The sequence below is a fragment of the Callospermophilus lateralis genome, chromosome 20 (assembly GCF_048772815.1).
Source record: "Callospermophilus lateralis isolate mCalLat2 chromosome 20, mCalLat2.hap1, whole genome shotgun sequence".
Taxonomy (NCBI): Eukaryota; Metazoa; Chordata; class Mammalia; order Rodentia; family Sciuridae; genus Callospermophilus; species Callospermophilus lateralis.
Window position 1 is genome coordinate 3,814,248 of NC_135324.1, and position 23,650 is coordinate 3,837,897.

At 50.1% G+C, this 23,650-nt stretch overlaps 1 protein-coding gene across 1 annotated transcript; it reads right to left on the reverse strand.

Moving 5' to 3' along the window:
- Window positions 1-14,565: 14,565 nt before the first annotated feature.
- Window positions 14,566-15,909, reverse strand: Trh (thyrotropin releasing hormone). Its single transcript, XM_077106270.1, has 2 exons — window positions 15,691-15,909; window positions 14,566-15,075 (listed from the first exon to the last, which is right to left on the reverse strand). The coding sequence occupies exons 1-2, from the start codon at window positions 15,907-15,909 to the stop codon at window positions 14,566-14,568; spliced, it is 729 nt and encodes a 242-aa protein (XP_076962385.1).
- Window positions 15,910-23,650: the final 7,741 nt, after the last annotated feature.

Sequence of the window (23,650 nt, forward strand, 5' to 3'; positions counted from 1 at the left end):
AAAAGCAGCAGCCATGTAGACTGTAGTTTGTGAATCTGGAATATCTTGATGTATGGGTCACTGCTGTTCTTTTGATAGTTTAAAGAATTATAGTGGCCCCCAGCAGCTCTGGAGGTGGAGGCAGGAGGATCGCAAGTTCAAAGCCACCCTCAGCAAAAAACAAGGTGCTAAGCAACTCAGTGAGACCCTGTCTCTAAATAAAATACAAAATAGGGCTGGGGATGTGGCTCAGTGGTCAAGAGTCCCCAAGTTCAATCCCTAGTACTACAAAGAAAAAGAATTATAGTGGCAAAGACCTGCCTGTATGCTCTACCATTTATCAAAAGCACTGTCATTATTTAATCCTTTGGGAAACTTGATTAATAGTTCCATTTTAATGATGATGATGACAATATTTACTAAGTGACGTGCACATGCTGGATATTGTTCTACGTATACCCGGCCCCAAAGGTATAGTTATGGGAAAGAGTGTGAGTCCTTTGGTAAACCTGAAAAAGTTCATTCACAGCTAGGTGTGGTGCCACACACCTCTTATCCCAGTGACTCAGGAGGCTGAAGTGGGAGGATTGCACGTTTGAAGGCAGCCTCAGCAATTTAGTGAGGGCTTGAGCAACTTTGTACGACACTTCTCAAAATAAAAAATTTAAAAAGGAGGCCGGGCGTGGTGGCGCACGCCTGTGATCCCAGCAGTTCGGAAGGCTGAGGCAGGAGGATTATGAGTTCAAAGCCAGCCTCAGCAATTTAGCGAGGCCCTAAGCAATTCAGCAAGACCCTGTCTCTAAATAAAATATAAAAAGGGCTGGGGATGGGGCTCAGTGGTTAACCACCCCGGGTTCAATCTCCAGTAGCAGAAGAAAAAAGGAAAGTCAGAGAAGATTGGAAAAGGAGCAGAAAGCAAAACTGGGCCAAGGTCCCCAAGCCATGTCTTCTTCCAAAATTTCATATACCTGTTTGCTCTTCTGGAAGACTCAGCGAGTCAGGGGTGGGGAGGCACCTGGAGGGCCCAAATAATTCCTGCCTGGGGAGTTATGTGCCCCAGTCCAGAGTCTGAGGCAAGTTTACCCTTCATCAGAGTTGGGGGTCCCCTGGCTCCAGTTCTGACGGTGTCTCAAGGTAAGCAGAGGACGTAATGACCCAAGTCAGCCACCAGGTGGCGCCATCTGGCCATATAAACCATGCAAACAGCCCAAAGTTTGGAAAGTCACTCAGAGCCGCCACATTGTCACTTTTGCATCTTTCTAGCCTCCTGTTGACCAAACCAAGTCACAAGACCAGCCTGGATTCAAACATGTTAACGTAATCACCTCTTTTAAATATGACCCTGTCTCCAAATATGGTCACCTTCTGAGGTTCCTGAGGGTCAGATTCCAACCTGAGAATTTGGAGGAGAACCCAGCTCAGCCCCTAGCAGAGACCAGAGTGGGCCATTTATGTGCTCTGTCACAGACAGATGTGAGTAATAACCATTTTGCACAGAAGGAAGCTGAGACTCAGAGGGTAGGTGGCTTTGAACCCAGGACAGAAGCCTTGATCTCTCTGCAGGGTAGACCTTCTGTCATTCTCTCTGCAATGGAGGCGGGTTCTCCATAGAAAAGGAGACATAGAAAGGGAGGTGCTCCTCTATTTTGGAGTGAACCCAGGGGTACTCAGCCACTGAGCCATATCCCCAGCCCTATTTTGTATTTTATTTAGAGACAGGGTCTCACTGAGTTTCATGTTGCCTTGTTTTTGCTGAGGCTGGCTTTGAACTCGAGATTCTCCTGCCTCAGCCTCCTGTGCCGCTAGGATTACGGGCATGCGCCACTGTGCCCAGCTCCAAAGCTGCTTTTTTGTTTAAGGTAGAAGTTGTACCACTTCCTGCCTCCCCACCTTTGCAAAAGCCCTTCCTCTGCCTGGAGTTTCCTCCCCTCTTCTCCAACTCCCTATTTCAAGGGACCACACTCCCTGACCCTTCCCGCACAGAAGAGGTACCTTTGTGAGTCCCCGATGGCTAATATGTATTTCCCAAATCCGTCACCTAACTAGACTGAACTTGTCCAAGAAGGGTGCTGGGTTGTGCCAGCCACAGTGAGAACCTGAGCAAGTTATTGAACTTCTCCGTGCATCCATTTTCTCACCTGTAAAATGGGACAATAAGGATCCTCCTGAGGATTGTGCACGGATTAAATGAGATAATACATGCAAAGCACATAGAATCGTGCCTGGCACATAGTAAACACTCAATAAACGTGAGCTAAGCTCATTTTCGTCATTGCCCGGACCCTGTGCATTTTTTTTTTTTTTTATTCGTGCGCTGCCTAGCACCTGCTGAATGTGTGAACTGATGAGTTATGAATGACCTTCACCTTCATTAGGAAAAGACCAAACATGGGGACCCATAAGACTTCAGCTAGGGAAAAAAATAAATATCACCAAGTACATTAAGCATTTTAATTAAAACCTCCTCCACGTCCCCACCGCCCCCGCGCTGTCTGGCCACTGCCAGCCGCTCTTATTTTCGCTTGGGCCTGGGTGGCAGGTTTGAGGATCAGAATTTGGGGCACCGTCGTCTGTCTGCGTCCTGCGCCCATGTGCCAGACCTAGAGGCCTCCCACGTCTGCTTTAAATAGCATCCTCTGGTTAACTGTTAATAAGAAGCTTGGAGCAACGCTTGCTCCTTATATAAGCTGCCCAAACTCCTGCGCTTTAGGGGAGAAGCCAGCCCAGGAGCAAAGCCCACCCAGGGGCAGCGACTCCTTCGGCCAGCAGGGGGCGCTCGACAGGCGCTTTCCCCCGCGGGCGGCTCAGAGCCGCTCCGCAGCGCCCCGCCCCGCCCTGGGGCAACTGGAAAAGATGGTCCCATCTTCTCCCACCGATCTGGAACGCAGCAGGGACGTGGGGACTTTTAGGGACCCTCTCTCTCCCCCAGGTGATTCTGCGGCCCCAGACAGAGAGAGGCTCAGCTTTCCTTACCTTGATGCCGGCTGGGAATGGAGCTCAGTGGGTAAAGTGGTTTCCCAGCTGGTGCCAAGGCTGTGGGTTAGAGTCCCAGTATTGGTAAAAATAAAAAAAAAAAAAAATTTAAAAAAAAGCTATATATGGGCTCAGACATTTAGTGAGGCTCTGAGCAATTCAGCAAGACCCTTGTCTCAAAATATAAAAAGGGCTGGGGATGTGGCCCAGTGGCTCTGCACCCTGGGGTTCAATGCTTGGTACCAAATGAATGAATAAATAAGTAAATAAAATTAAAACTACAGCTGAGGGCTGGAGATATAGCTCAGCAGTAGACAGCTTGCACAATGCCCTGGGTTTGAGGCTCAGCAGAAACACACACACACACACACACACACACACACTCCAACTTAAATTTTGTTTGTTACTGGAAATTGAACCCAGAGGCACTTTACCACTGAGCCACATCCCCAGCCCTATTTATTTATTTTTGAGACAAGTTCTCACTAAGTTGTTTAGGACCCCAATACATTGCTGAGGCTGGCCTCGAACTGGCGATCCTCCTGCCTCAGCCTCCCCAGTGGTTGTGGTAACAGGCATGTGCCACCACACCCAGCAACAGCCTAGTTTTTTTTTGACAGGTAATGGCAGTCATACAGTACAAATTGGAAAGGTAGGCAAGGTGATTTAGAGAAAAGAGAGTGCCCCTTTTATATTTCTTCTCCAGGTGCTAAGGTCTTCTCCATGGCAACCACCAATTCTGTGTGTCCTCCCAGAAATAGTCTGTACATGTGCAGATAAATGCAAGAAACGTTTTGTGCACCTACTAAGTGTAGGGGAGAGGGAATGCAGGATGGAGAGCCATCTAGGATGGCTTTGTTGCCAGCTGGGGATATTTGGCTGTGTCTCTGTACTAAATGCAAACGTTTTACTTCCTGGGGACCAGGCATGGTTCCGTGATTTCTGTCTGTGTTCCCTCATCCGCCTCCCACCACGAGTTAGTTGGGGGCCTCGGAGAAGCAGACACCAATTTAAGATTAGATGTGCAACTGATTTATTGAAGAAAATACCCGTGAATGAAAACGGGAAGAAGTTGAGTAAGGTCAACAGATTCAGCAGAGAAAAAATACAAGAAGCAAAGTTAAGTTTGAAAGTCAGACAACTTTTTTTTTTTTTTTTTTTTCAGTGTAACTATGTCCCATGCAATAGGTCCCATGAGTATGTCTACAGTCATGCAATGGGCAACAATGATATGCCACATATACCAGGGAGATCCCATAAGCGTATAATGGTGCCTGGCAGGCCCAGTGATTCTAGAGGCTGAGGCAGGAGGATCGCAAGTTGGAGGCCAGCCTCAACAACTTAGCAAGTTCCTCAGCAACTTAGTGAAACCCTGTCTCAAAATAAAATGGGCTGGGGATGTGGCTCAGTGGTTAAGCACCTCTAGAGCCCTGAGGGTGAAGGGCAGATGGCCATGTGGTTAACAGTGCTTGACCTCCCACCTGGGCTCCCTTCCTTGTCCTTGAGGCCATTGACCTGGCTCCCCAGGTACCACGCTGCGCAGAAGAACTCTGGTCCCTGCCCAGAAGCCACAGCAGAATGGCAGCCCTGATGAGGGCAAGCTACGCCTGCAGCCGCGTGGAGCCAGCTCCAAGTTGAGCCAAGGCCACTGACCTGTCAACCTGCAATGGCCAGGCCTGGGCACAGTACTTACACTGGCTGCAGAAGCCCAGGGCGCCCAACAAGGCAGCCCCAGCCCACAACCGACCTCCCGCTTCCTAACCTGCTTGGAGAACGTGGAAGTCGGCTTGAGAATTGACCAATAGCGTTGTAGGTTCCAAGCCCTAATTAGCATAAGTTTCGACCAATAGCGTTAGCCCATTTGCAAACCCTAATTTGCATAAGTTTGGACCAATGGCAGTGAGCCCAGCGGTATATAAACCCCTAGCCAAGGATCCTCCGAGGTGGTGGGTTTTCTTTTGTGGGGTTTTGTGTAGAATTTTTTTCAATAATTCCTAGTTGTACTTGCTTGTGTAGCTTTGGGTTTTATATTTTGAAAGTTTGTCAGGTAATGAATCCAGAAAGAAAGAAGGGGGTGGTGAGCTGTTGGGGGTCTGCTTCAACACTTAGCCTGCTAGCAGGAGCAGGGAACATGTTATATCTCAAAATTTTGGTTTTATCTTGTACCTCGCAAACGGAGCACCCCCGGCCAGGGTTAGTGGTGTACAACTGTAATCTGTGGAGGATCCCAAATTGGTAGACCAGCCTGGGCAAGCTAACCAAGACCTTGCTTTAAAATAATAATAATAATAATAATTAATAATAGCTGGTGATGTAGTTCATGGCTTAAAGCACCCCTGGATTCAATCCCCAGTCAAAAAAGTGTCATGAGGGATACCCACACATTAATTCTTCAGCTTTGGTCCCCTTTCAGAAAGAAATTAGGTTAAATTACCAGTTTCAAACTGGCAACTGTGGGTGCCTCTTCCCGGGGAGGCTGAACTTCAGGTAGCTGTACATAAAATAATTTTGTGGGGGTGGCAGTACTGAGGATTGAACCCCGGAGTAGCTAACCATTGAGCTGCATCCCCAGCCCTTTTTATATTTTATTTTGAAACAGGGTCTGCAGACTCAGCCTTCCAAGCTGCTAGTATTACAGTCTTGAGCCACAGCACCCAGCTCCTGTTTATTTTTTTATTCTGACAGGATCTGCCTATATCGCCCAGGCTGACCTCAAACTTGCAATCCTCCCACCTCAGCCTCCTGAGGTGCTGGGATTATAGGTGTGTGCTGCCATCCCCACCTGGTTAAGACAACATCTATTGAGTGCCTACTGGACCCTGTGCTAGTTCCTACAGCTGTAAAGCAGATAAAATATGTGTTTGCTGAATGTTGGAGCCAGAAGGAGTTAAATTAAACACCTAGAAGAACTTCTAAGTACGACAAGTTAGTATTTCAGAAGTGGAGGGTGGGCCAGGCACAAAGGCAAACACATATAATCCCAGGAGTCAGGAGGCCGAGGCAGGAGGATCTCGAGTTCAAAGCAAGCCTCAGCAAAAGCGAGGCACTAAGCAACTCAGTGAGACCCTGTATCTAAATAAAATGCAAAATAGGGCTGGGGAGGGGGCTCAGTGGTTGAGTGCCCCTGGGTTCAATCTCCAGGAGAAGGAGAAGGGAGGATGGGGGGGTGGGGATTGAGGAAAACTGCTCTCTCTTAACAGGAAGAGAAACTGGCTCAGAAAGCATTTCAATGACAGAGAACTGCACTACATTCTGAGCCACACTCGCTGGGTTCTTGAGCAAGAGATGTATTTTTCCAGACAACATTTGGTGTGTCTAAGAAGAACCCCATGAAATTTTACAGCGTTTTTCTGAAGAGGCAGATGACCGGTGGTTACATTCTGGGGCTCAGCAGGCCCCCGGCTTGGCAGGATGGGGACAGAAAATCTGATAAGAAATAAATGAGACGGTGCCAATGTTTCTCCTTTGCCAATAAAAGTTATGCTGCAATTTGAAATTGGCTGTGGGTCTGCAGAAGGTTCGAGAAGGTGCTGGGATGAGGAAAATTCTCTTCTGTGACAAATCCTGTAGGCTGAGTCCCCGGGCAGGAGGGGTGGCCAGGGAACCCACAGCTCAGCTGTGACCTCTCTCATCTGCAGCGGGTGCTGGAGTTGGGACCCCTTAGCAGTTGATCTCATGGGGTGCCTCAAATGCAGGACTCCAGGATAGTTTGAAAGGTGGCAATTTTGGAATTTGTGGTATCAGAATTCCCTGGAGGACTTTTTTTTCGGGGGATACTGGGGATTGAACCCAGGGGTGCTCAACCACTGAGCCATATCCCCCAGCCCTCTTAATATTTTATTTAGAGATAGGGTCTCAAAGAGTTATTTAGGGCCTTACTAAATTGCTGAGGCTGTTCTCTATAATTTGAGATCCTCCTGCCTCAGCCTCCCAAGTTGCGAGGCTCACAGGCATGTACCACTGCTCCCAACAGATATGTTGCTCCTGATGAACCTTTAAGGCTCAAAAAGACTGGGGTCTACCCTGCAGCTCAGAGAGGCAGCACCTGATGCGATGTGGGAGGAGGTTGGAGGGCTTCCTGGAGGAGGAGGCGCCTGTATTGCATTGGGAACTACAAGTAGAGTTTGGATCAGGACTGCAAGCAGTGGCGGCACACCTGTAATCCCAGCCACTGGGGAGGCTGAGGCAGGAGGATCGCAAATTGGAGGCCAGCCTGGGCAATTGAGCCAGACCCTGTCTCAAATTTTAAAAAATAAAAATGAGGTGGAGATGCAGCTCAGAGGCAAAACGCCTCCCTGGGTACAAGTACCAGTACCAAAAAAGATGGGTTTTGTTGTTATTGTTTTGAGTAGTGAGACCCAGATCCTAATCCCTGCTACGTTCCTGACTCTTCTGATCCATAAAACAGGAATCCACCCTCTTGTGGCCACTAAGAGGAGCAAACAGTAAGGAGCCGGTTTAAGGCATCTTAGGAAAAGAGGCTGGGGATTGAGGGAAGGGGCGGGGGTGGCCCAGTGCCAGTCCCGGGAGGTCCGGCTCTGTCGCAGAGTCGCTGCTTTGTGCTGACAACCATGTGCTCCCAAGTGCGATGTTCCCTGAGTCATCAGGCCCAGACATAGGGGCACCGTGGGCCCCTGCCCGCCCCCCATCGGGTCCTTTAGCTCTAATGAGAGCCGGTCTCTGCCCAGGCTGACGGCAGTCCCGGTCTCCCTCTGTCCCCAGCAGGCGCTAATGAGGTGTTTGGACAGCTCCGGAGGTCACGGAACCCAGGGCCCTGGGGGAGGGATAATGAACTGGAGACTCATCGCCAGCGAGGAGATCAGACAGCGGGACACCCTGACCCCTCTGGAGGGTTTTTGCAAAACCCACGAACATCTCTTGCAGTGGCCAGAGTCCCCTGTGGCTCCATCTACCCCCAAAACCACTAGTCACTGACTATATCTGCTTTGTAGCGGGACGCTGAGACAGAGGGGTGGTTGTTCGAGGCCACACGGCTCATCGGTGAACTGGTTAGACCTGGTTGGCTGGATTTAGAGCTGATTAACTTCAAAACTCACACTTTCAGCCAGCTAACTCTACATGCACATATACATGACCATAACTTTGGAGGTAATTTCAGGTTGTGATAACCCTGAGTATCCAAGAAACATCCTGCTGAGTGGGAGGACCATACACCCGTTGCCATTCAAGACATCACAGGTCAATGGGAGGCGAACATGCTCCCTGGTGGTCAGTACTGCGAAGAGAGGGCTGGAAACCCAGATGATCAGGACATCCTAGACAGTCATGTTGAGCCACCTCTTGGGTGTTTTTAAGGATGAATGGACCCTGAAGGGCATTTCCACCAGACAAAATGGTCAGGGGCAAAGGCATCAGTTAAAAACAAAAACAAAAACTGCAAGTTTGAAAATGGTGAACCACTAAAGGAAGTGACCACCAAGGATAGAGAACAAACCAGGAAGTTGCAGAGGTTGAAAATATCAGGTTTATAACAGTTAGGATGGATTTGGGCTGCAAGTAACAGATACCCAAGTCCATTCCATTATCTCACATAGCAAGATGAGGTGGCTCAATTCCCTACGGCTTCATGACATTGACAAGGATTTTTATCTGTTTCTGCTTTTCCAGCCGTTTAACTTTGATCCCTGGTGTGTGCCCTTATGGTTACAAAGGGGCTGCCAAAGTACCATTCATCAATTTGAAACTTGATGTCCTAAATTTTCCTCTTTCAGCAACACCTTTCAGAAATAAGGAAAGTTATTCCCAATAACCTTACTGACCACTCAGCATATCAAAACCAGGGTCTTGAGACCCAAGTTCATTCCCTACTTCTGCTACCATGTAAAATCTGTACTAGCTACAGATCTCTGAACAAGAAAGCACCCCTGATCTTTGCCACAGGCTATGCCCACCAGCATTTGCAGCAAGTTCTAGTAACTCATCCTTCAGCGCCTTTCATCCAACTTCTTTTTGCTTCAGAATTCAATGTTTTAAGAAATAAAAGGACGAAGTCCAAAGCCTTATTGAAAAAAGCATAGGAAAACCCTCTCACCACCCCACAGCGGTGCTTCACTTACTGAGCGCATCCAGGGGTTTATATAGCACTGGGTCCACGGCTATTGGTCCAAATTTATGCTAATTAGGGCTTGTACTAACGCTATTGGTTAGCCCTGCCTCCCGTTGAGATTTGCCTTACTACGATTGGTGGCTTGAAGTCTTCGGGTTGCGCATGCTCAGTGCGGTGTCTGGCTCTGCTGAGCGCTCTCCTGTAAGGCGCATCTCCCCTGTGTGCATGGCGTGGTGACAAATGAGATTGGCTTGTCCAGTTCACCTTGGTGGTGGCCCAGGGCCCCTCAGGCCTGCATGGTGGGCTCCATGTGGCCATGAGGCTGTGCTGGCCACCCACCCTCCAACCCCCTCAGGCTACCAGGCCACCTCTCTGCCACTCCGCGGTGGCTTCTCCCCATGATCAATGTAGGCCTGCTGCATGGCCTGCAGCCAGGGAGCCATGTCAGTGTGACAAAGAATGACACAGACACCCCTAAAACAGATCCCTGGCAAGAGAATTTAATTCTAATGACCGGCTTCCACCCATCAATGTCACCCCTTTGGAGACGCATTGCTGCTTGATAACTGAACAAATCCAGGAAGAAATGGTAGGGGAGTAGCTTTGGAGGAGGCAGCTAACAGTATCTGCCACAAGTTCTAAGCATGAAAAAAAAAAAAAATCCTTCATTATGAAAGCAATAAAGAGCTATTAGGGTTTTTGTTGTTACTGTTTCAGTACCTGGAATTCAAGTCAGGGGTGCTTTACCAGCTATTTATTATTATTATTATTATTATTATTATTATTATTATTATTATTATTATTATTTTGAAACAGAGTATCTCTAAATTGCTGATGCTGGCCTCCAACTTGCGATCCTCCTGCCTCAGCCTCCCCAGTGACTGGAATTGCAGGCATGCACCACTATGCCTGCGTCATTAAGGATTTAAGTAAGGATATAAACAGAGACCGTGTTTTGAAAAGATCACCCTCACCTCCAAAAAAAAAAGGATAGTCAAAAGACAGAGCAAACTGTGACAAAATAGCAAGAATAGACCAGGTAACAAGTGCTCAGTGGTATACAGCTCTTATCTAGCATGAAGGAGACCCTGAGTTCAATTCTAGCACCACAAAAAGGAAAGAAAAAATAGACCAGTGTTGGGATGGTGAGAGTGAAAGAGGAAAGATGAGCTATGTATTTCTAGCAATCATAGTGTTAATTTCCAGGAGATTTTTTTTTCTTATTCTCTGTTCCATTTCTATATCATTTTATGCTAGTTTTACAGATGCTGTAATTTATCTTCTGTCTCTGAGGATACCCACTAATGGGTGTTTTCTCGTTCGACTTTAACATCTATTTCTGTTTTCAGAATTATCTCGTTTTTCCTCTGGGCTCATTGTTTATTTTTCTGTTTCTTCATTTTGATGTCTTTGTTTTTTAAGTTGCCAATTTTCTTGAAATGTTTAGATTGTCCTTGTTTAGATTGGTCCATTTAGGAAGAAGGAGAGCCAGTTAGGTATGATCAATCCGCTCTGTTCAACCAGAAATCTCCAGAGATGTTTAATAGAATCAAAAACCAAAAAAAAGTTCCCATAACCGCGTGCACGCCTGTAATCCAGCGGCTCAGGAGGCTGAGACAGGAGGATTGTCAGTTCAAGGCCAGCCTCAGCAATTTAGCAAGGTCCTAAGCAACTCAGCAAGACTCTCTCTCAAACTAAAATATTAAAAGGGGCCCAGGATGTGGCTTACTGGTCACACACCCCTGCGTTCAATCCCCAGGGCAAAAAAAAACAAAAAAATTATTGAGGACCCTAAAGAACTTTCCGTTAATAAGTGCTCAATAAACACTAACTGTTATCATTCCAGTCCTGCGACGCTTAGCATGGTGGATTCCTACCGAGAAATGCCTCATTCGATGGTTTTGTCACTGTGCAGACATCACAGAATGTGCCTACCCAAACTATGATGTCACTAATTTTAGGGGACCCCAGCTGTATACGCAGCCCCTGCATTTACAGAAGTATCAGTTTACAGTGTGGCTGTTATTAGCTCAATGCATGATACCCAATAGGGGTTGTCTCTTTTCTTCCTAGGCTTGGGCACCCCCTCAGAAAGGATCTTGAACCTTCCAAGAATGGCCCAGGGCTTCTTGCCCCCTTGGGCTGCTGCACCTGAGCCCTCCCCAGGGAGATTCAAGCCACAGGCCCACAGCAGACATGTCTGTTTGAATGCCAGGCACGTGGGACAGGGTGTACCTGCGACATCTCTGGACGCTTTCTTCTCTAGCAGCTGGTGATTAGGAAGTCACACTCCGTAATGGACAGGGTCTAATCAACCTTCCAATAATTACCAGCCCCAGAACGTGGCCGCAATTCAGGAAAGATGATCCCGGAAGATAAAAGCCACTTAAATCTTGGCATGGACCACAGGTCCCCTTGGTAACCTGTAACTCTCAGCCCCGTTTAGCCAAGGAGCTAATTGAGGCACTCGGCTCGTCGGCCGCTGATTGAGATGGCTTCTAATTGTTGACATCCTTCAGGTAAAAAGTCCCACATGTTCTCAGCCCACCCAAGAGGCCCTGGAGCAGGAACTGAGACTCTCAGAAAACCAGTCCTCTGATTGCACTTAATTAATCCAAATAAGGTTGGCAGAAAGAATTAATTAAAGAACATGTCAGAGGAAGTAGTGACATTGAGATGTTTCACAAGCAAGGCAGGCTGGATGTGAGAGGTGAGTCCGTGAAGAAGTCACCTGCTTTTGCAAAACTGCCCCAGCAAGAGAGAGAGAGTAGATCAAGATAAAAGATCTCCAGGATCTGGGATGTTACAGAACCAGGGTACACCTTGAGCTGATCACATCATCTTTCTGAGCTAGGCTTATTTCTCACTTGTAAAGTAGACAGTACTAGTCAGCTTTCAGTCACTGGAAGAAAACACCTGAGATAACGAACTTATAAGAAAAAAAGGTTTATTCGAACTTGCCGTTTTGCAGATTTCAGTCCACAATGGATTGGCCCCTCTGTAAGTAGTAAGTAAGAAAACAGAGAGCCATTTGGTGTCCTTTAGGGTATTTTTAAAAGGTAGGATACTTGGGCAGATGTTACAGTGGGTTTCAACATAAGCTCTAAGCTCCATGGCCATCCTTGGGACCAGTTTTTGACAAACCTGCAGGTACCTTCCACCCCAGAACTTGGTGTAAGCATTTGGATTTGCCCCACCACCTCCCTGGGGGGCTCAGAATCAGACAGATGGTCTCAAATCCTACTTTTCATGCATTCGGTTGTTTACTGAGCACTTACTTTGTGCGAGACCCTGCCCTAAGTCCTGTCATGCAGGAGAGTATGGAGGCCGTGAGTTTGGTGAGAGTGGAGCCATTCACAAAAAGTCACTCCAGCAAATCGCAGCAGAGGTCACAGGTACCTCACTCTGTCCGCTCAGGTGTCACCTGGGTGGTCGATGCCCAAGGTAAGGCTGAGATTCTTCACCTAAGGGACTTTGCGAGGCTGGCTCCCAGGACAATCTGGAAGCGCCAGAGGGTCCCTATTCCCAGGAGGAGATTGCAAGCCCCCAGGGATGGAAATGGGGAGAGCAAGTGGCAGTTTTCTCATCCTATCAAGTGAGACAACTCCAAAGCCTGTTCTTTAGTCCCCTGAGGATCCTCCAACAAGATGGAGCCCCCGATGCCCTCAGAAATAACCTGCTCACTCATGGATTCCGCTTTCCTTGTGGAAAGCAGAATTCCAGTACTTTCCAGCTCTATTGCTAAGAAACCCCAAAGCACAAGGAACCCCAGGAAATCCGACGGGGAAACGAAAATCCAACTGATCTCAAGTTTGCAACAGCCCTTCAACAAATATTTATTGACCATCTACTTTGTTCCAGGCTCTGATCCGTGGAGGCAAACTGCATGTGAGCAGGAAAAGATTTTAGGAAGGAGCTCCGTGTGGAGAGGAAAGGGAGGAGGTATCTGTGTTTGGCAAAATCTGGTCACAGGCCCCGAAACCTCAGTGACTTCACAAAATGCAAATTTATTTCTTGCATCTAAGAAAGTCTGATGGTAGCCAGTGACCCAGGCCTGTGATCCTATTGACTTGGGAGGCTGAGGCAGGAGGATCGCAAGTTCAAGGCCAGTCTCAGCAGTTGATGGAGGCCCTATGCAACTCTGTGAGACCCTGTCTCAAAATAAAAAATAAAAAAGGCTGGGGGTGTGGCTCAGTGGTTAAAGCGCCCCTGGGTTCAATCTTGGGCCCCAAAATACATAGATAAATAAATAAACAAAAATAAAAGTCACAGGTGTCCAGGAACTTCTAAACCCTAAGATGGGGAATTTTATTTAATTTTATTTTTCTTTCTTTCTTTTTTTTTTGAACTGGGAATTGAACCCAGAGGCACTTTACCCCTGAACTACATCCCCAGTCCTTTTTAATTTTTTTTTTTTTTAATTTTGAGACAGGTTCTTGCTAAATTGCCAAGGCTGACCTTGAACTTGTAATCCTCCAGCCTCAGCCTCCCCGGTTACTGGGATTACAAGTGTGCACTACTGTGTCTCACTAGGCTGGAGGAATTGTGGAGGTTAGCTTAAGTAAAAGGTTACACTGACAAGTTACTTAAATTTGCTGTTCCTTCCTCCCCCATTAGTAAGATGGAATTATTAATAGTTATTTCAGTGTCTTTTGTGGGGACAGACACTGGAGATTGATCTCAGGGGCACTCCACTGCTGAATCAGCCCTTTTTATTTTCTTATTTTGAGACAGGGTCTCCCTAAGTGGCCAAGGGTCTAAGTGGCTGAGGCTGGCCTCGACCTCGAGATCCTCCAGCCTCAGCCTCCACAGCTGCTGGGATTACCAGGTGTGCCCCCACGGAGCCCAGCCCATGAGAATGATAGACCTGAGCCACACCACGAGGCTCCTCTCCCTTTTCCCATCAGGAAACTCAAGTCAGGACCCTGAACTGGCCTCTCAATCCCAGAGATCCACCTCAGCCAGCTGTGTCTGGGGCCGGCCTTGGGTCCTTTCTCCCTATCCACCTCCCACATGTGTCCAGCGATGAGGACAGAAGAGAGAACTTTTGACTTTCCGGGGGTCCCCCAGGCCATCGGCAGCAGAACTGGGGAACGCTAGTCCCGCCCCCTGATTTTCAGTGCCCCTCTGGATGCCCAAGAGAAACCCCGTGTCAGCTGGAACAGAGTGACCACCACAGAGCTCTGGGATCAGGACGCACGTTTTATTATCACTTGGGTGACTATCATGGACAAGGAGAAGGTGCCTAAGGGGGAGTTATATACAAGCCACAGCTTCCAGGTCTGTGATGGAACATTCCCACGCAGGGCCATTGTCCCCCCAGGGAGTTTCCATTAAGTCTCTTTCCATCTACAAAAGGATGCTCAGGAAGGGAAAGGAGATCCTGGGTCCCCTGGGGGACAGGGACAGGGACTTGGGAGTGTGTTATACAGGAGCCTCAGGTTGGTGGCTGGGGACCTAAGGAGGAGGGGAAAGCAGGGACTGGGATGGAGTGGTCACTCAAATATCCTTAGATCCCCAAATTGGATTTTCCAGGAAATTAGGGCTCACTCCTCCAGGGGCTCCCTGGCCCGGGATGCCCGACGCTCGGGGTGGGGCCACTTCTCCTGGATCCCCTGTCCCCTGCTCAGGTCACTCAGGAGCCCCAAAAGGAGGCCTGATGGGGCACAGGCTCCCTGGGGCGCACAGGGGCCTCCCAGCGCCCTCTTGCCGGGATGCTGGCGCCTCTCAACCATCGGGGTCCCCTCTCCTGCATCTTCTTCCTGCTCCTCTTCCCAGCTCCCCTGGACCTGGGGGTCCACCAGCCTTCTGCCTGGGTGCTGCCTCTTGGTGACAGCGGACCCCAGCCACGGGGAGCGCCGGCCGGGGTGCTGCCTCTTGTGCTGCTGGGTCACATCTAGAGGCCACGAAGCCTCATCCTCGCGTCGCCCCGGGTGCTGGCGTTTGTGGGGCCCCACAGCTCCGCCTTCCTCCTCCTCCTCTTCCACTCCCTCCTCTGCCTCCTCTTCCCTTTTGCCCGGATGTTGACGCTTGGAGAGCGAATCAGGTTGAAGGGACTCTGGGGAAAGAAAGAGGCCATCAGGGTCCCCCCCCCACCTTACCATCGCAAGAGGCAGACCTCCCTGGATGCCCACCCCAGCCTTCCTCTTGGAGGCCAAGGCAGATTTCTTGCAGCACCTACTCAGAGATTTTGCACCTGCCTCTCAGGCCCCAGAGACGTCCCAGCTCTGCCACTTCCTGGCCTAAGTGACCAGAAGTGACTCAATCTCTCTCAGCCTCGGTTTTCTTCTGTTATAAAATGGGAATAACAGCTGGGCAGGGTGGTTGCATGCCTGTCATCCCAGCGACTAGGGAGGCTGAGGGAGGAGGATCGGAGTTCGAGGCCAGCCTCAGCAACTTAGCAAGGCCCTTAATAACTTTAGGAGACCCTGTCTCAAAATAAAAACTTAGAGAAGGGCTGGCCAGGTAGCTCAGTGGGAAGGAGCCCCTGGGTTCAATCCCAGGAATAATTTAATAATAATAATAATAATAATACTGTCGTCTCCAGTCTCTGCCAAAGGAGTGACAATAGGATTCCTGAGGGCTCAAGTCATCCTCCCTCCATTCCATGTCCCTGTCCCCCAGTCCTTCCAGCTGCTCAGTTCACCTCCAGCGGCCACCAACAGCCCCGCCCACTCACCCGAGGGCTGGCCCAGGTCCCCTCGCAGCCTCTGGATGTCATCCTGGAGAAGAAGGAACCGTTCAGCCTGGCGCAGGAGGTCGTCCAGACCGGGGTGCTCCGCCGCCATCTCGGCCTCTTGCTGGGCGGCTTGGGGCTGAGCGCGGCCTCCCGGGGAACCGGTCAGGGTCAAGGTCAGAGCCAGGGTGAGCAGCAGCCAAGGGCCCGGCATGGCGGCGGCTGGAGGGTCAGTGGACAGAGAGGAGTGGAGTGAGCGCGCCTGCCCCATCTCTCCCTCTGCTTCCCCCAGAACAAATCGCTCAGGATTCGGCCCCCCTTCCCGGTGAGTGGCAAGACCCCAGGGTCACCAGGTATGGGGAATCTGCCACCTGTAACCACTTTAGCCCTTAGATATGCTTGGCCACTCCGCCTGGTGCCTGTGTGAGCCAGGAGACCGTGGGGACCCTATTGTCACTGCCACCTCTCAACCTCACGGGAAAGCTGGGGAAGCCAGAGCTGGGACTGACCAAGCCGGCCATGTCCCCGCCCAGGCTGCCGCGCTGCTGGCCCGACGGACAGCGGGATGCTAAGGATCGCGTCGCTGCGAACATTGTCCCCAAGGTCCCATGGCCACACTCTAATGCTAATTCTCCATCGCCAACTTTCTTGATCGAATACGAGGCTTCCTTGTGATTTTATTTTATTTTATTTTATTGGCTGGGGATGGACCCAGGGAGTTGCGCCAAAGCTAGGCGAGCGCCCTGTCCCTGGCCACCAGCCCCGGGGCCTGGGATTCTATGTGGAGCGCTGAAATTCCGATTCCAAGGCTCCGCTTCTCCTCGCCACGCTGAGCTGCGTCTGGACCAGGAATCCAACGCCCTGATTCATTCCAAAGCGAGCGGTTCGGTTTCCAACGTGAGGTTCGGATCCGAACTCCCCGGCTCTCCCGCGGACCCGCCCCGCCCCTGGATCCCCTGGAGCCAACCTAAAGCTGCGATCCCGGCGGGGACAGCATGCACGCTGGGCTCCGATCGCCCCGGGTGCCGGGGACCTGGCGCGCACCGCAGCGGCAGGATGCGCCCCGTGCGCCCGGGGCTGGGGCTCCCGTCGGGTCCCGGGGCCGGCGATCGTGCGCTCCTTTCCCAGTGCTCCGGGAAAGGACGCCACTTGGCAAGGGATCGGAGGGGCTCACCTGCCTGGTGAGGGCTCCGCGGGGGTGGGTCCGGGATCCTGGGCCGCGGGGTCCGCTGTCCGCAGGTCGCCAAGTCCCTGCAAGCGCCGCTAGGACCCGGGGCACCACCGGCGGCGCGCTCCTCGGTGGGGACGCTGCTTATATGGGCGCGAGGCTGCGGCGCCGATGAGGTCAGCGGGGAGGGGTCGCAGTCGCCCGGGAGGGGGTGCTGACGGCAGCGAGCCCCCGCGGGACCCCGCCTGTCCCCTCCTCCGGAAATCTGGGGCGCGGGTGGGAGGGGCAGCGAGGAGTCACAGGATGAGGGGGCTGTCGTGGGGTCGCGTCTGCACCTAGCTCTGCAGGAGCTGGAGGCAAAGAAAGAGGCAGAGACTCAGAGGCATCCAGGAAAGAGCAGGAGGTGGCCGCAAGGCAGAGACTCGTAAGGAGATCCAGAAACAGGAGGCGACACACACACACACACACACACACACAGACACACAGACACCCATCAAAGAGACAGAGAGACAGAGTCAAGGCGGGTGGCAGGAGAGAGGGGGTGATGGACAAGAAGAACCTAGTCTCTGATCTTGACCCAGTCACCTCTGGCCAAGGCCTCCCCTTCTCTGGGCCTCAGTTTTCTCAATCTGCAAAATGGGAGAGGGAAGGGTAAGTTTTCAGAACTCGGGAAAACAGGTGGCAGCTTTCAGGCGACTCCCAGCTCATGGGACAGTTTTGTTTGACACCTACAGTGTTCTGGAAATATCTGAGTAATCTGAGATTTTTTTAAACCAGGAGAGTTTAGGGGGGAATTCTGGATTTATGGGTTTTCTTAAAAACCACTTGAGCAGAGTCTGGTGGCACATGCCTATAATCCCAGCGGCTGGGGAGGCTGAGACAGGAGGATGGCGAGTTCAAAGCCAGCCTCAGCAATGGCGAGGTGCTAAGCGACTCAGTGAGACCCAGTCTCTAAATAAAATTCAAAATAGGGCTGGGGATGGGGCTCAGTGGTTGAGGGCCCCCAATTCAATCCCTGCTACACCTCCCCCCCCAAATAAAAATCCCAGCACTCTGGAGGCTGAGGCAGGAGGATCATGAGTTCAAAGTTAGCCTCAGCAAAAGCAAGTTGCTAAGCAACTCAGTGAGATCCCCGTCTCTAAATACAATACAAAATAGGGCTAGAGGTGTGGCTCAGTGCCCCTGAGTTCAATCCCTGGTACCCTACCCTCAACACCACCCCCCAAAAAAATCTCTTGAAAAAAGAGTGAGCCCACATTTGCTACTAGCAGCAGCCAGAGAGAGCGGAAGTTGGCTGACCCTGGTCACCACACTCCCCACCACTCCCTGACGTCTCCCAGTGTGATGTGTGATCCCTGAAGAAAGACTTTAGAGTCTGCAACTCCGGGTCCAGAAGTCGCGTGGAGGCCAACCCAATGAAGCAAAGGAGAGAAGGGGATGCTGGGAGGAGAAAGATCTAGATGCGAAGGCGCTTGTCCTCAGTCAGTCCCCAAAGTCCAAGCCTTCCCATGGCATTTTAAGAGAGAACACTGTCATCTAGCCCTGGGCACCGCTTCCGGGTACTGGGCTTCTGCACCATGGTGCCCAGCCCACTTCTCATTTTTACCTTGAGGACAGTAAGTTCTGCAGACCTCAGCTTGCCAACTGTCAGCACACAGTAGGTCTCCAGGTCAGATGGCTGGCTCTGGGAAGATGGCCAACCTGGAGCCTCAGTCTGATCTCCCTACTGGACTCCAGGATTTGAAGAATTGCCCCCTTAGCTAAGAATTAAATCAGACGGACCTGTCATCTTTCACTTGCAAAGGTGAAGGTAGATATTAATACCGCCCCCTGTGGACAGCACTCTGAAAATGCACCCTATAGGTATCTTCCACAAGACGATCCAACTTTCAGAAATTTTTGTGCACAGACTGCGCCCTGCGCAGGAGGGTAATTCAAGTGCAGCCTGGGCTTCTAGAAGCCAGAATTGCAAACAGCCTAAATATCTGTCCATCAAAGAGAGAGAGCTGCTAAGTCAACTAACTGGAGCTCACCCCAAACTATGGGGCTTTAGGGTGCCTTTCAAAGAATGAGTCAAATCCATAGGAAGTATTATGGAATAAGAGCAGAGTGGAGGACAATGTGTACATAGTGCTACTATTTGTGGGATGCACCGGGAATAGACCATTATGAGAAGGATCTGGGGAGCAGGTGGTGGGTGGGATTGGGGGGTGACATGGGAGACTGCTTTTGCCTTTGGCTTTCGGTTCCCAGTGTGTATTTGATTTATTTATTTTTTTCCCTCTGTGCAGCCTTGCCCATCCACAAACAGCTCCAGAAACCAAGACAACAATCACAGCAACCAAAGTCGCCTCTCAATCTCCAAGGGAGGCCTGAGGGTGTTTGGAGAGCAACGCAGCCCAGTGGAGGGCCAGATGGGGGGGAACATCGCCCCCTGGTGGCCCCTGCGTGTCTTTTCTTCTGTCGGGGATTTGAGTGGCTCACTGGAGGGACAGTAGGTGGGTGGCTGGGGAGAAGTCACCGGGGGTCCCCTGCAGCCCAAGGAGCCAGAGTGGCGGTGCCCTTAGTCTTGACTCCCTAGGACCTTGCAGATTTAGGACAGACAACCCCTCCCAAGGTCAGTAAGCCACCCCAGGGGAGTGTCCCTTTCCTATGCAAATGAGCCCGCCCAGAGCTCAAATCCAGAGATCAACTAATTTTTTTTTCTGCACCCAGGATCGAACCCAGGGGTGCTTAACCACTGAGCCCCATCCCCAGCCCTTTTCACATTTTATTGAGATACAAGGTCTCATTGAGTTGCTGAGGACCTGGCTAAATTGCTGAGCCTGGCTTTGAACTTGCAATCCTCCTGCAGGAGGGAAGCCAGAGCTCTCCCACTGAGCTGCCCCCAGCCCCTGCCAAAGCTGAGAATCTAATCATCATGTTGCATTTATCTTTCCAGTTTGCTCCTTTGTTCTCGGCTAATGCAAATGTGCTCGATTCCGAAGACTGCGGTTACTGATCAGATTCATGCTCTGTTTTTTGAAAATGAATAATGGGATAATTTAATGGGGGGATATACATGCTATTACTGACTCCCAGCCCCCCACCCCAACACACACACACACACACACACAACCTCTAGCAGAGATGTTTTGAGTGGGTGGAGGGGTCTTCTGATTCTCCTCTAATTCCTCTTTTTTTTTTTTTCCTATCTCCAAGTCTCTTTGTTTCTGATTCATAGATATTTTAGACTCTTTATCAACTGTGAGCTACAGAAAGGCGTGAAGCAAGCAACCCATCCGATTTATCTTTTGATTTTTGTTCATGGTAGTTTTGTTGGGTTGCTTTGTTTTGGGTACTGGACATTGAATCCAGGGTGCTGAACCACTGAGCCCCATCCTTAGCCCTTTTTTAAAAATATTTTATTTAAAGACAGGGTCTCGCTGAATTGCTTAGGGCCTTGCGAAGTTGCTGAAGCTGGCCTCCACCCTGTGATCCTCCTGTCTCAGCCTCCCGAGTTGCTGGGATGGCCGGCGGGCACCACCATATCCAGCCTAACAGGGAATCTTGAAGATACTTTGTGTTCAACCCACAGAGCTTAGCATCCATTGGGTGCTGAGAAGATGACAAACATTATCCAGGATCAACAGATCAGGATTTGAGGATGGAACCCATACCTAAGTTCCCTGAACACCCAGGAATTGCTGTGCCTGTTTAAGGAACACAAGGCTCAGAGAGGGGAAGGGACTTGTTCAAAGTCACACAGCCAGGAAATAGAGGAACTTGGATTTGAACCCGGATCTGTGTTATTTCAAGCCTTCCCCTGCTCAATTCCACTACAAGGCAAAACGGAAGAAAACAGCTAAGGTGTGAAGAGCCTTTACTGTTCCTTTTACAAAATTATCTTTAGTGTTTGGGTGATGTCCTCTCACAAAAGAAACTTTTGAATAGAAATTCTTGCCTGGGTTCAGTCCCCCAAATTCCCAAGAATCCAGAAATTCTTGCCTGTCATCCCAGCAGCTGGGGAGGCTGAGGCAGGAGGATCGCGAGTTCAAAGCCAGTCTCAGCAAAAGTGAGGCCCTAAGCAACTCAGTGAGACCCTGTCTCTAAATAAAATACAAAATAGGGCTGGGGCTGGGGCTCCGTGGTCGAGTGCTCCTGAGTTCAACCCCTGGCATTCCCCTTACCCCCAAAAAAAGGAAAGAAAGAAAGAAATTCTTGGGAAGGAATGGATAACTCCAGAATATGAGGTCCCTAAGGTCCATAATGGGGGAGTGAGCTGGTCTTTGCATCTTCTTGAGAAGACAAATGCTCATTTTGAATAAGGCAGCAATTCTTGGGCTGGGTGGGGCGGGGATGGGTGGGTTGGTGGCAGCAGGTAGACATGTGGCTGCCAGGAAGCTGGTGATCGCAGGCAGATCAGACACCTCGTCATCCGGAAGGTCTGCCAGAGATAAGGGGCCCCCCACCCTGGCCGCCACTTGTCTCATTATGGAAGAAAAATGAGCCCAACTTCCGATTGGCTCAGCCACTTATGTATATTTATCTTGCTGTCAGCCACCGAGGCTCTCGCCCCAGGTTCTGGGCTAATTAAAACTTGTCCTCGAAATATGTGGAGGCCACACCCTGAGTATTGATGAAGCAGGTATGACTATGTTCGTCACACTGGGTCAGGTGTCAGGGTGGCAGGATCCAGAGGAGAGGAGACCAGCGGTGTGGGGGCTTGGGGGGGGGACATTTGTGTGGCAGCCACAACAGCACAAGGAACAGATGTTTGAAAGTCCCTGTTGTGTGGCTGGACACCTATAGGACCCTTCATTTGGTCTTAGGACTCTCTCTTGGTCTCTCCTCCTGAGTAACAAATCCCTCTTCTCAGCTAAGTTAGCTCAAGTTGAGTTCTGTTCTTGGCAATCCTCAGGGATGCAGGAGGCCAGGCCGCTTCCCCTGTGGTGGGACCTTGAGAGAGTCGTGGGTTCGAATCCTGGCTGCGATTTCAAGGGGAAAAATAAGAGATCGAGATAGTGAAGGGGTTGGAAGAGGCATGCTGGGGACTGGGAAGGGTGAGAGAGAGAATTTGGTGAAATGAACACCAAGGACAATAAGAGGAAATGGAGCCCTCCTCAGGGAGCCAAAGATGTACCAGGAATATTCTCTACATCGTCACAAATATGTCTCACAAGGAACTTGGGGGAAAAAATCATTTCCATTTGTATAGGGGGCTATTCTTTATGTCTGGGCTGTTTCCATCCCCCTTTCTTCTTAGGGTAGGCCCCCAAACAGTTGCTCAAAGTGTTTTCTGTGATTCTAAATAATAATTCTAATACTTATTATTATTAGGTTAGTAATACTAATAATTAATAATTATTAAATAATTCTAAAAAGTAAATGGCGTAAGTATTTGTTTGTTAGTCAGTGTTCTGTCACTGTGACAAAATACCTGAGATAACCCACTTATGAAGAGGAAAGGTTTGTCGGGTGTTGGCGGCGCACGTCTGAAATCCCAGCAGCTCAGGAGGCTGAGGCTGGAGGATCGTGAGTTCAAAGCCAGCCTCAGGAACTTAGCAAGGCCCTAAGCAACTTAGGGAGACCCTGTCTCTAAGTAAAAAAAAAAAAAAAAAAAAAATTGAAAGGGCTGAGGGTGTGATAAAGCACCTCTGGGTTTAATCCCCAGTACCAAAAAATAAATAAAAATTTAAAAAGAGGAAAGGTTTATTTTAAAGGTTCATGATTCACAGCTCTCGGTCCAAGGTAGTTTGGCCTTATTGCTTTAGGCCTGTGTCAGGCCGGCACATCAGGATGGACGTACATGGAGGAGGCCCGTCCACCTCATGGTAACTAGGACACAAAGAGAGAGAGACAGGAAGAGGCCAGTGTCCCCTGTCAGGGGACCCTTCCTTCTAAAGGTTGTACCACCTCCCAGGACCACAACAGGTGCCACCAAACCTTGAACTCATGGCTTTTGAGAGAACTTTCAGATCCAAACTATAGCCCAGTTATTCCCATTTTATAGGAGAAACCTGAGACCCAGAAGATGAGTCAACTTGCCAAGGATCAGGTGAAAGACCTAGGATCTGACCGTTTCTTTTTTTTTTTTTTTTTTTTAGAGTGAGAGAGAGTGAGAAAGAGGGAGAGAGAGAGAGAATTTTAATATTTATTTTTTAGTACTTGGCGGACACAACATCTTTGTCTGTATGTGGTGCTGAGGATCGAACCCGGGCCGCACGCATGCCAGGCGAGCGTGCTACCGCTTGAGCCACATCCCCAGCCCCCTGACCGTTTCTTATACCAGGAATTGAACTCAGGGGCCCTCAACCACGGAGCCCCCTCCCCAGCCCGATTTTGTGTTTTATTTAGAGACAGGGTCTCCCTGAGTTGCTCAGGGCCTCTCTTTGGCTGAGGCTGGCTTGGAGCTCGCGATCCTCCTGCCTTGGCCTCCCCGGGGCTTGAGAGTCAGCCTAGGGACTGTACTTCAGGTGGCTGAATGAATGGGCATGTGAATCAAGGAACGAGTGAGTGAGACACAAAGGAACTAGTGTCCTGTGCCCCCAAGAGAGAGCTCACAGGGTAGATGGAAGAGAAGATAAAAATAGCCGAAACCACTAGAGAACCATTATGTGCCAAGACACATAGCCCTCATGACGTGGCGCGATGTCTCCATGGACAGGTGATGACCACTCAAGTTTCAAGGAAGAGGTGACGCCAGTTGGGGTCCTAAAGGATGGTGACTGTTGGAAAATCTGGAGAGGAGGGCATAGGGCATGCAGGAGGGGGTTACTGTGTGCAGGTGGAGGGGTGAAGCTGGCCC